Here is a 13,802-nt window from a genome sequence, read left to right on the forward strand (position 1 = left end):
ACATGATGAGCCATATGCTTCTGTGCTGTGATTTTAAGTGGTACTCTCCCCACACCCTCACTTCTGTGGTCAGAAGTAAAACAAGAGAAAAAATGTTCAATGTCAAAGGAGCAAGAGAAAAACACAAAGGAATTATTGACCAGTTATCCCAGTAACCGTTACATCTGTTGCTGGCACAATGCTGGAATTTATCACGAAGAACGTTATTATCATTAGTAGAGTACATATTAACAGAGGCAAAATCAACATGCTTTTATATAGGGAAAATAACATTTGAGGAATGCAAGGTGTTTTTTTGGATGCAATTGTCAGGCCACTGTGGCTGCATGGGTTTCCTCTGGGTGCTCCGGTTCCTTCCCACAACCCAAAAAGGTTAGTAGGTTAATTGGCGATTGTAAATTGACCCTAGTTCGTAGGTGAGTGGTAGAATCTGAGGGAAGTTGATGAGAATGTGGGGAGATTTAAAAAATTGAGATTAATGTAGGATTAGTGTGGGTGGGTGGTTGATGGTCAGCAGGGGCACAGTGAGGCAAAGGGTCTGTTTCTGCACCATATGTCTCTAATTCTATGATTCTATATCTGAATTTTTAAAAGGCATAAGACAGCACAGAGAAAGGTTGGCACACAAAATAGAGATTCATTGAGTTGGGACAATATTTTTGCATGGATAGATTTGGATAAAAGACAGTAAACAGAGAAGGTTGCCAGACTATTACCAATGGTGCGCCACAGGAATTAGTGCTGGGCCCTCAACTATGCACAATTTATATTAATGAATTATTAATTAATGACTATTTATATTAAATACAGAAAATTTGTTGGCATTGCAAGCCTGTCAAGAAAGTCCACTGTAAGGAGAATATAGAACTTGCAAAGGTTTATGGACAGGTTAAGTAAGCAGGTAAGAAGACAGAGTGTTTGGAGGGTAAGTGTGAGGTTATTCTGATTGATAGGAGAGACAGGAGAATATATTTAAATGGTGATAAAGCAGTAAATGCTGGTGGAAAGACTGAGCGCAATGTGTTGGCTCAGCGATATAGAACGTAAATATTCAAGCACATCAAGCAATCAAGAATGCAAATGGCACGTTGGACTTTATTGCAAGGGATGGGAGTAAATAATAAAGCAACCTTCTAAGATTGTACATTGTTTTGATGGTACCTCATCTGGAGTAGCATGTCCAGTTTTAGTCTGTTTCTAAAGGACATACTTGCCTTGAAGTTAATAAAGCTTGGAGTCACTAGATTGTTTTCTGGAAGGGGAGTGTCCTACAAAGATGTACTGAATAAGACTGATTTCTACTCACCACAGTTTAGAAGAACGAAAGGTGATCTTATTGAGATGTTCAAGATTTTGATTGGGATTGGTGGGGTCAATGCTGAGAGGAAGTTCCTACTGCAGGAGAATCTAAAACGAAGAGGCATAGTCCCTGACCAAGAGCCTGGCCATTCATGACCGAGATAAGAGAAATTTCTTTGTTGGTTCCTTTGAAAATCTTGGTAACTCTCTCTCAAGAAGAGTGTGTCTGCTGCCATTAATTAGATTTAAGGTTGAGACAGGCAGATTTTTAGGCACCATGGGAATCAGTAGATATAGAGATCAGATGGAAAAGTGGAGGAGACTCAGGATCCACAACAACCCTATTGATAGTGGAGCAGCCTCAAGAGACCAAATGACCTCTCCTGCCTTTATTTCTTATGTTCTCACGTTCTTTTTGGAAATGAGTGCTGAGATTGCAAAGACATAAGGGTAAGTTAATTTGGGTTTAAAAAATGGGCGGTGCGGACTCGTTGGGCCGGAAGGGCCTGTTACCATGCTGTAAATAAAATTTAATTTAAATTTAAATTTAAAATTTTTTTTTAAATTTTAAAATTTAAATTTAAAATTTAGATAAAGTATACCATCACAACGTGTTTTAAGACAAATGTTAACTGACCAAACTTGTGTAATCTTTGGACCACTTCAAGGCTATGATGGACCATAAAGGAAATTATTTAGCCCATTAATATTGACAGTTGATTTGTTATTTATTAAACAGAATTACATTGAATTTACAGGCCATTTGGTGGTAATTTTGATCCACACAAACCACATTCAACTCAGATTACTTAAACTCCGTTATCAAGTAATCCCTTCTAATTCTTATTCCCTCTAGCATTTACCTCTCTTCCACTTAAATGTTTGCATGCTATTCATTTTAGTTACTCAAACTGGTATTTAACATTACGTTGTCATTATCCACTGAATGAATTCAGAATGATAAGGGGTCTGAAGTTAACTGAAGTGATTGAACTTTGATTATAATAGTCTTTCTGAATATTCATTTAGCATCCATTAAATAAATCAACTAAAATTCTAAAATAGTTTATGTCCATCTACGGGAAGACTAGACAACCAAAACTGAAAGAATGATGGACAGTCATGATATCCAATTTGAATCATAAGGTGATAGGTCGAGCATAGATAGGTACATCTTTGTGAACAAGGGTTGCCTCTTGAGCCTGTTCTACTATTAAATAGGATCACGGCCGACCTGTAGCCAACCTCCCTGTGCCCACTTTTACCTGACATCCCTCAATAACTTGCTTAACAGAGGTCTAATAATCTCAGATTTAAGATCAGCAATTGAGCCAATATCAACTAGTTTCAGTGAAAAAAGGCACAGGAGTATTTCATAATCTCACTCCTGAACCATCTGATCATTTGATGCTATATCTTAGCTCTCTAGAAATACTTTCTCTATTGTTACATCTCTGGGTTGCACTACATATGACTAGACGTTGAGAAAGTATAGATACAATCCTAGATATTGGTTACAGGATGAGGGTACTATGCAAAGTAGTGATCAACACCAATGAAGCCCAGAATGTTTTCAAGTTTTTAACAGAAATTTTCCACAATTATAGATAGAATCCACAGTAAAACAGCATTGCCTCTAGTCCACTATCTGGAAAATGAATTTCACTACGCTGACAAGGTCAGAAGCATAATTAGAGAGATTCAAATATGGAATTGCAAGAAAATAGGCATGGATCTCAGATTCAACAATGAATCTAAGAACTTAGAGATGGTGTGATGATTCAATGGGTCACAGTGGTCAAGAATGAGTTTCATTGAGTTGGGTACCCATGCTAGGGAATCACTTAGAACATGAAAAAAAAATCAAAAGGAAAGAATTTAAGGGAATGAGTTCAAAGGAACATGGGATGGAAATAGATAAAATGTGTTAGGAGAGAGCAGGAGGTATACACGAGAAAAACTAGATAAAAATGTGGTTTCAGAAGTAGGATAGGGGGACTTTGATTTGATGGACAGCAGGAAGATCCAGTGGAAGCAGCTATATGGATGCCTTCAACCTTTGAGGCTCATAAAGGGTGGCACTGTGGCATAGCCAGTAGAGCTGCTGTCTCAAGGCTCCAGTGACCCAGTTTAATCCTGACCAATGATGCTGTTCTCATGGAGTTTGCATGCTCTCCTCGTGGGTTTCTTCTCCAGTTTCCTTTCACATCCCAAAGACAGCTTAAAATTGGCATCCATGAGGTAGTAGAACTTTGGCTGCACTTTGTAGTTCTTGATGTCCAACAACATATTCATTCATCACCAGAGAGCTGACTGGAATGCTATCCATGATTCAATTATATACAGTTGATTTCCATTGGCAACATCAGATATTCCTTGTGATAAGGCACTAAGGAATATAATAGAGTTAACTGCATTCTAAACTCAAAAAGCTATAATAGAGATAAATGATCTCCCAACCAAAGTTAAGTTGGGTAAGCCCAATATTGCAATGGTACAAAGCTCTCATCATAAAGTAAGATGGGTAAATCTCTGTCACCCTCCTGTATCACAACTTGAATATTGGTAACTGGAAGCTGAATCTCCACGAGTAACTTTGTCTTCAAGTCTGGTGGAGTCCCATCCCGAGTTCAAACAACAAAACAGAAGCATTTGAAAATTCCCAAAGTATCAGTGAATAATTCGCTCTGGTCCTTCCTAAAGCTCTCACTTTCATGGAATCCAGAGCCCAAACAATTGAGTTCACTCCAGGCTTTACAAAGTGACTGAGTTCAACACAGACCAATGTGAAAATTACCCAGATTTGCCCTATTCACAAAATTCAGGACAACGATTTTCACCTGCAGCACCAGCATTTTTTTTAACATTAGGCTTGAGTAATTGGTAAAACCAAAACCACTTGCCTTCAGATCTCACTTCCACGCTCGATTCAGTTGTACATCTGATAAAAAGTATGATTAGCCACTCTTGCCGTAAAGACAAAATTTTATCAATTATGACACAAAAGAGCTGCAGGAAAATCAAGGTTAAAAGGGTTCTTCGACTCTAACAACATCCAGGTTTGAGATAACAAATTTCAAATAATGGTCATACCAAGTCAGGTCTTAAATAATGACCATACTTAACAGCCAAATGCTCAAACATCTTCCTACTGTTCAATGGCACCAATATTACTTACCTCACCATCAATATTCTAGCAGACACAATTCAGTAGGAGTCCAAGTGAATCAGCCATATCAACAACGTTGGTGGAAACATGAGAGATTAGGGATGCAGCTTTGAAAGACACATCAATTTCTTTCCAACATCTACAAGTTTATGTCCTGGGGTTCAGCTGCAACACTGAAGCAACTCAACACAATTCAGGTCAGAACAAGCTACACTTCTGCCAGTAGATTCAATATTCAACCCTGCATCACCAACAGGCCATATCTTCACTGTTTGTAATATGTGGTGTTGCAAATAACCAAGCCCTTTTGGGCAGCACCTCCCAGCCCTGTAATCTTTAGCGAAGTGAAATAAGAGTACCAAGATGTTGGGAATACCATCTATCATTTGAAAGTTGTACTCCATAAGTCACACCCTATCATTTTTCAGCATCATTGAAAAATGGACATCTTTCCTTAACAGACACACACAAAATGCTGGTGTTGCTCCAGATTTCCAGCATCTGCAGTCTCTCTCTCGTCTCCATCTTTCCTTAACATAACATTCCTAACATAAGCAGAAGCAGCTCAAGACATAGGGCCATCAGTATGTCAGTAAGGCAACCAGGAATAGTCAGTTCAAAGAAATTGGAAAATATCACTGGCATCTAGGATAAGTAGTTAATGTTAAACCTTCCTTTGTCTGCATTAATCCTGAGCTACAATCCCACATTTCATGTGTTTCAGTTCTGATACTTCCTGTCACACAAACTGGAGCCAAAAACAGTCTGTCTACTGCCAGAACTTCTGCCCCATGACATCAGTGATAGCTGCACACCCACCCGCCATACGATCTGACTAAGTCAACGGTAGTGGAAGGAACCCCATCCACCCCCAGTGTGGGAGGTGCCCACACCATGCATTTATAATTGTGCAGGCAGCTTGGAGCTATCCTGGAGCTCTGGAATCATGCAGGGTTTCTAAATTACACTTTGCTTATGATGGAGCCAAGTAATTTTTGGTAAAGAAGTTTTATCAGAAATGTTCATCACCGCAGTGGAGACCGGCACAAGAATTAAGACAATTGGCATCAACATAACTAGCATCAGGAAGTATTTGGTTCTAATATCCACAGAATGATATTGCAATACATGAACAACTTTAGCTTACAGACACCTCATTAACTGGACGTTGCAGAAGGGAAGGTGCTCTTACAGATTACAGGTTTCAAACGCTGTGCAGAAAACATGAATGAAGTAAGGCGGCTGACTGCCCTACCCCCACTCTCCTGCCGCATTCTCCATTCACACCAGTCATCCGATCCCCATACGTGTTGTTAACCACGCTCCCCTTGTGTGCAGCTTGTGCTCTCACACTGCAGGAGAGCCAGGACTGCAGCAGCTGCCCTGCTTTGTTCTTACAGCTGAACACCACAGCTTTTCAGCTCACTCACAGCGACTGCAGTCTATCAGCAGGTGGTGATTACAACACATCCTCTTTATCCTTCCCATCCGAGAAATATTTGTGCAGGAGATAATGACATCTCACCAACCGTAAATAAAACTTAAGGTTTTTGTGCCTGATTCAGCTTCACTGCAGCAAACTGCACAAGTTCTTTCTTTACTTGGCTGCCTTTACCAACCCATGCATGTGGACGCAATATAAAAAAGAATGTAATTTTATTTTCAGAGCTGCAGACCAGACAGCAAAGAGTCATCGAGTTGTACAGCACAGAAGCAGGCTCTTCAGCCAACCATGAGTCCAGCTTTAGCTTTCCAGTCATGCAGTGCTTCATCATTATGTTGGCAAACTAATCAGCTCCAACATGAAGAGCCAGTCAGTCAGCGTAGGTGAATCAACAGACACATATGATCCTTCACTCACACCCTCCTTTCCACCATTATAGATTGCAAAGGCAGTCAACCCACTCCAGATGCACTACATTCTATACTAACCATTTTACTGAAGGTTGCTATTACTGACTGGCACTCCTCTCCCTTAAAAAATAATTAAGCTGCCAGTCAACTTTAAAGTTCCTCCTCCTCCCCCTGAAAAGTTGCTCCCTTCTTCTCGTTGAAGTCATGCTCCCAGCTTCGGCTGCCTTCACTGCCATTACTTCCCCCCATCCTTCTCCTGTTATTCTCTCTTTCACAAACAATCCCCCTCCCCTTCCTTCCTACACTTAAAGTTCTCCATTCAAATAGATCCATCTTCCCCCGGATAAGCAGTCTGCCTCTCACTCCATCCCTTGGCATTCATTTACTTCTGTCTGTGACTCCAGATCACGTATTATTACACACATGGTTATTATGAGAATTCCTAACTGCAGTGCACAGCAATTAGGTGTTTTGATGTAGTGGACAATGTAAAGAGAAAAGAAACTTACCCAGTACATTAGTGACTGTACTGGGTGCATGGGGAACCTGCTTGTGCTGTTTTGTTACAGCAAATAATGAAATGTATCACCATAACCATGACTGTAGTGTAAACATCAGAACAAGATCAGAGTTTTTGCTTCAAATGTTATCAGTCAAGTTAATTTTAAGCATATGACTGCAGTTAATCATTTTGTGGCATCTCTTGCTTTGGACCTTGTTAAAGTCGTAGATCAAGTTCATTGGCCTGACGAAGCTCTAAACCTAAAAGAACAGCCAATATTGGAAAGTCAGCTTACCCAGCAGGATGCTTTACCCGAGGGTCCATCCCCACTCGGGGAGATCACTCTTAAGACCCAAGGGTTCATCCCTAACCGGCAAGGTCACTCAGTGATCAAACACTCAACCTTCATGATCGTACAACCCAATTCAGTGCAGCCAATCTCAGAGAAGCGCACAGAGCATCCTCAAAGATCCATTTAGAACTTCTGGAAAAACAAATGCTTACTTTCATCCGGGTTTGGTGCCGCGAGGATTGCACTGTGTTTCCGTTTCACCTCTTCCACATTCTCAGAGATCTTATCTATGAATTGTCGAATTTCTTCAACCTGTCAATTATAAGAGATCAAAGCATTTAGAAACATATTCCTTCAACTGCTCAGTGGAGATCAGAGAATAAAAGAAAGCAGATTTGCATTTAGAGCATTACCAGTTGTGCAATGTAATAAAACAAGGTCCCTACAATAACGCCTGCAGACCCTTCCAGCTACTGTGCTGTTGTCAATTATGCAGAGCCCTAAAGCCAAATTATAGGACAAGGAATGCTCATAGAATATGATAACGACAGATAATTCCTCTGAAGAGCTTAGTGTACTGTTCTTCTTTCAGTACCTGGTTTACTTCTGATCTTTTCCAACAAAGAACAATTCATTGTGGTCCTTGTCTGCATTTAAAAACATTGTACAAAGTACCTCCTGTACTTCAACATTTTCAGCACAATGGAGTTACTCCCTATCCCCTGCTAATGATGTTAATCCTGGAGTCTTCATTATCGTTCTTTAAATCTTCTCCATCACTTTGAAATATTTTTAGATGCATAATTAACACAGTTATATAACACTGCCTCTGTACTCTCAAGTGATTCTTGGCAGAATATCAGAAATCTTCAAGTATTCTTGACTTCTGTGTACACATCTTGCTGTTGTGGTGCTCAATGTAAAGTGACTTTTCCTAGTTTTTCGTAAGCAGGTTTATTTTATGTTTCCTATTTATTTATTTTACTCAGCCTCCCATCACACTAACCAGCCTCCCCTCTATTGGCTCTGTCTCCACCTCCCGCTGTGTCAGGAAAGCAGCCGACAAAACCAAGGACCCTTCCCACCCCAGTCATTCACTCTCCTCCCTCCTATTGGGCAGAAGAGAGAAAATGCACCACCAGGCTCAAGGACAGCTTCTATCCCACTGTTATAGGACTCGAATGGACCTCTTATACGATAAAGATGAACTCTTGATCTCTCAGTCTACCTCGTCATGGCCCTTACATCTTACTTGTCTACCTGTAATGCACTTTCTCTGTAACTGTAACACTATATTCTGCAATCAGTTTTTTTTGTACTACCTTGATGTACTTACCTATGGAACGATTTGTCTGGATGGCACACAAACAAAAACTTTTCACTGTATCTCAGTAAATGTGACAATAGTAAACCAATTACCAACATTCACTCAGCCAAGCAATAGCATCCTTAGTTGCTAAGTGAAGCTCTCAGAACCATTGGTCAATTTAAGTAGGCCTCCATCACTTTTCAGGATGTACTGCAGTTGCCTCAAAAACCCCAACAGTGTTTGTTGACTGCACAGAAACCTTCATCAGTCCTGAACTACATGAGCCACACAACTTCAGGATGCCAGGTTTGATTCTGATCTCAAGTGCAATCTGTGTGGAGTTTGCATGTTCTCTTCTGTGGTTGCATGTGTTTCTTACAGGTGTTACGGTTTCTTCCCACGTTCCAAAGACATGCTGGCAGGTTATTTAGCCATAAATTACCCTTTAGTGTAGGTTAATGGCTAAAAAAGAATCAAAAGGGGAGTTGATAGGCGTGTGTGGGAGAAAACATTGCAGGATACAGGGAAATAAGAGGAATGGGTCCAATGGGACTGCTCTCCTCGGAGCTGGCAAAGTCCCAATGGGCCGAACAGCCTCCTTCTGTATAAGACCCACATGAGACATCAAGCCTGGTGGGCCAGCAGTGGGGTCTGCAATGAGGAACTAATTGCCCATTGGTCCGGGATGCCTTTCATCCCTTCATAGGATCTCTGCTGTCAATCTCTGGTTATCAGGGTTGGGTGGGAATGCAGAGCTGCAGTGACATCAGATCAGCTGTGCTCTACAAGGCCAAGTGGCCGACCCCTGCTCCTACTTCACACAGAGGTATGATCATACAACATGGGAACAGGGCCTTCCGCCCGCTCAGTTCACACTGACCATCAAACACCCATTTATCTTAATCCTACACTAATCCCCTTTTGTTCTCCCCACTACCTCCTCCCACTCACCTGCACAGTAGGAGGAATTTGTAGTGGCCAATTAAACTACAAAATTTTTTGTATGATGATCTGATGGGGGTTGGGGTCTTCAAAACTGAATTGGAACAACCTGAGGACAGGGGTAATCATCAGGGCTGCATGAGAAGGGGAACTTCACAGGAAGCTGGCACAGATCCATCCAGCCAAATGACAATGATGATTGTTTAGAAGAGGCAGGTAGAAGGTAAATGGAAGAAAACATTATTATGGCTGACAAGCTTTGAGGCTATGCTTGTGTGGCCTTGCTTATGCCTATCCCTGCTCACCACAGACCAGGCTATGAAAACCTACCACATCTGACTGTCATTGGGCAGCAAGCTGCAGGAGGTTGAAAAGTTGGAAAGAGAAGCAAATGGGGAGAATCCATAGAGCAGGAAGCTCCCTCTACACTGTCCCATCACACACTCCCAGGGCAGGACAGCGCAGGTTAGTCAGAGTAAAGCTCCCTCTGAAACTACAACCTCAGTATTGTGGATGTTCACCTGTGAGAGGACACCAACGTTGGTTCCCTTAACCCTTCCAGTCATGGTTTAATTATTGAACTAGAATGCAAACAGATGAGCATAGATCCATGGCAACTCAGGAATTTAAATAAATTTGGACTGTCAGACTGTCATTTAAAAAAAAATCTGATTTACTAATACCCTTGCGGGAGTAAACTCTTTCTTCCCCGAGAAAAGTCTGCCAGCCTCACTGGTCTGCCCTAAATGTGATTCCAGCACCAGCGATGTGACTTACTTGTAACCACCCCCAGAAATAGCCAAGCATGCCACTCCATCCAAGAATTTGAAAACGGGCATTACTAGTGGAGTCTGCATCCTATGAATGAAAAATAATGAAAGCACTGGGTCCAATGATTTGAAAATTCAGTGAAAACCTGTCATTGGTTTGGGAACTGCGAGGTTATGGGCTCTATGGGGAAATGTAAAGATGACACTGGTGGACTTGGGGTTAGAGGTAAAGCACCAGCTGAGACAGTCCGGTGAGTGTTTCACTCCATGGCTAACCCATGCTGTAGCTAAACCTGGGTTTCTTTGACAGATCAGTACAGTGAAGTCTTACCACCTCACTTGTGCCGTACTTAATTAGAAGTGTTTTACAGGCAAATGTGTTAGTTGCTGAAGAAATATGCTAATTAAAGATGTTCAACATTTTAAAAAAAAGCAAAAGGTGACCAAGAAACTGCTAGAATATTGTAAAAATATGTTTGGTTCACTGGGGCCTTGAGGGAAAGAAATTCACTGTCCTTCCTGATTTTACTTACAAACAAATCCAACAATAATGTAGTTAAAAGAGCCTAACAATCCATTTACTTGTATCAAAAGGCTAAGAAAACTAAAACTAGATCGACTACCCTGCACTGTTCAAGGCAATAGACACAACAAAAGCCCATACAGCATAGTCAACCTTGCAATTTTCTTCTTCAAGATTTGGGGACTGATATTTTGTATCTAATCTGGCAGAACTCTTCCAGTATATCTATAGACTGACACTAGCATACTCACAAAAATCAGACAATATGTCTTATTCCTCCATCACTACCCCAGGATGTCCTGTCAAATCAGAACATACCTACCTCAAGTGGCACTAGAATGGGAGGGATTCATTCACATTAACTCTAGACCCTGTGAAGTCACATGGCGTCAGATCAAACGTGAACCAAAAAAAAAACAATTTTTTGATGAAGGTATGCTGCTCTACCTCAGTTGATGAATGGCACATCTTCATGTTGAACATTACTTGTTGAACATGAGCAAGAGCATAGAACGTACTTTTAAGGTGTTCATCACCAAGAGTACTCAATAGTATCTCCACAGACCACACTACTGACTCCCAAATGATATAGCTGCTAGAACAGATGGTGAAAGAACCAATACAAGGGGAAAAACCAACTTGATGTAACCTTCATCAATCTATCCATAATAGTGTCGGTAGGAGTGCCACAGTCCTGACCATGAGTAGAACACCCTCATCATCTTGTGTGGCATTACCATTATTTAAATGGATGGATTCTGAACAATTTTAGCAGCTCAAAACTCGGCTCCTATGAGACATTGTGGGCTATCAACAGCAGCAAAATGTACTGCACCAAATCCAGAACTTCATGGTCATGCATGATTGGCATAATGAATGCTGATTCAACGTGATCCTGAAGAACAAATGAGGATCAAAACTAGGTGCACCTATCAATGGATTGTCATCATGGTGCAGTTATAACACAGGGCTCAATTCATGCTGAACAGTGTAACTATTATGCCACAATTGGAGCTAAATTAATCCATAACAGCATGGCAGATAAGGCACGGTAGTGTAACGGTTAGCGTAACACTTTACAGCGCCAGCGACCCGGGTTCAATTCCTGTCGCTGTCTGTAAGGAGTTTGTACGTTCTCCCCGTGTCTGCATGGGTTTCCTCCGGGTGCTCCGGTTTCCTCCCACATTCCAAAGACGTACGGGTTAGGAAGTTGTGGGCGTGCTATGTTGGCACCAGAAGTGTGGCGACACTTTACTCTACTGTACTGTTATTGTTTTTACCTGTACTACCTCAATGCACTCTGTACTACCTCAATGCACTCTGTACTAACCCAATGTAACTGCACTGTGTAATGCATTGATCTGTACGATCGGTTTGTAAGACAAGTTTTTCACTGTACCTCGGTACAAGTGACAATAATAAACCAATACCAATACTTGCAGGCTGCCCCCCACCCCCCAGAACACTACACAAAAGATGCATTTCACTGTGTTTTGATGTACATGTGACTAATAAAGATCTTATCTTATCTCTTCTCAAATCATCAAGAATTGTGGTGGACAACTACACCATCGATGGAATGAGATGTCACCATTCAGATCCCCACTCCCCTCAATGACAGTGGAGCTAGGCCTGCATGTGGAAAAGGTAAAGCTAAGATGTTTGCAAACATCTTCACTCAGAACTGCCAACTGATGATCCGTCTCCGCTTCCTCCCAAGATCCCCACTATCACTAAATCCAGCCTTCAGCTAATTCTATTTACTCCCACAATTTAAAAAACACAGCCAAGTACGTTGGATACAGCAAAGGTTGTAGGGCTGACAAGGTGACAGCTGTAGCACTGACAATTTGTGCTCCAGACCTAACTTTATTGCAGGGCAAGCTGTTTCACTACAGTTACAATATAGTCATTTAAAAAAGGGGAAATTTGTCCAGTATATTCTGCCCATATTTTTGCAGTGCAGACTAATGGTTTAGACTAATGCAGGGACAATTATTATAATGTTTACCAAGGATTCAAAAAAATTGTAGCATAATTCTAGGCTGCGAGAACCATGGATTGGTTATGTGGTCACAAAAATGACAAATGGAATTCAATCTGAAGAGCTGGTTTAATGCAGCTGGGATGGCAAGCAAGGCAAGGGAATACACAAAAAATGGTATGGAGTCTACGTCCACAGATCCCTGAAGGCAACAAGACAGGTAGATAAGGTAGTTAAGATGGCATGGAGGATTTTTTTGCATTTATCAGCTATCTTACAGAATACGAGCAGGGTGGTCACATTAGAAATATACAAAACTCTAGTTAGGCCATAGTTAAGGACAGTGTACAGTCCTGGTTCCCATACTACAGGTATCACCAGAAAGGGCGAAAAGATACAAAAGGATAATGTCAGGGCTGGAAATTTTTAATTATAAGAGACTGGCTAAGCTGAAGTTGTTTTCTTTTAGGGGAAAAAAAACTGAGTGGACGTATAACTAAAGGGTATAAAATTCTGGGACATGTTGCCAGGGTGAACAAAATGGGAGGTAACCATGGAGTGTTCACTGTCAGTCAGTGTATGTTACCCCAAGTCCTCTCATCTCTGGATCTCACTACAGCCTCATTACATGGAATAAAAGAACAGAATTCCTGAGGTGACATGAGAGTGAACTTACTTCACATCAAGATAGTTTTGGACCAAGGAGCCCCAGTGAAAAAAAAATTGAAGACAGTGGGGATTGGACGAAGACAGGCCACTGAAAGAATCGATGTTCAACATTAAGGAAGATAGTTGTGTGGGGAAAGGTCTTTTTTTAAACACACAAAGTGAGTGGTTGATATCCGAAACTTGCTGCCAGAGGAGGTGCATTTAAACAGGCACTTGAATAGACAAGGCATAGAAAGATATGGACCTAATGTGGACACATGGGATTAGTGTAGATGGGCAAAATGGTCAACTGGACATGATGGGCCAACAGGTTTCTGTGCCGTAGGACTCATACGCCTTGATGCCTCATTGACACATTTCCTCCATAAGATCAGATGTTTACTTATGACTGCACAGTGTCCAGTTCCACTGACAACTTTAAAGTAGCAATATATCCATGCACTCACCATGCTAAGCTTAATAAGTGACAAGTACCATTCAAATCACACA

The 13,802-nt window shown here is 41.2% G+C and overlaps 1 protein-coding gene across 3 annotated transcripts in view; it reads right to left on the bottom strand.

Annotated features, from left to right (window-relative positions):
- LOC127581163 (syntaxin-1A) overlaps positions 1-13,802 on the bottom strand; it is a 202,705-nt gene that overhangs the window by 143,910 nt on the left and 44,993 nt on the right. For all 3 annotated transcript variants that reach the window (XM_052035218.1, XM_052035220.1, XM_052035219.1), the window contains exon 3: positions 7,329-7,428. In XM_052035218.1, coding sequence (XP_051891178.1) covers positions 7,329-7,428 — 100 coding nt within the window. The remainder of the gene's footprint in view (positions 1-7,328; positions 7,429-13,802) is intronic.

This window comes from Pristis pectinata, chromosome 21 (genome assembly GCF_009764475.1).
Source record: "Pristis pectinata isolate sPriPec2 chromosome 21, sPriPec2.1.pri, whole genome shotgun sequence".
In the NCBI taxonomy this organism is placed as follows: domain Eukaryota; kingdom Metazoa; phylum Chordata; class Chondrichthyes; order Rhinopristiformes; family Pristidae; genus Pristis; species Pristis pectinata.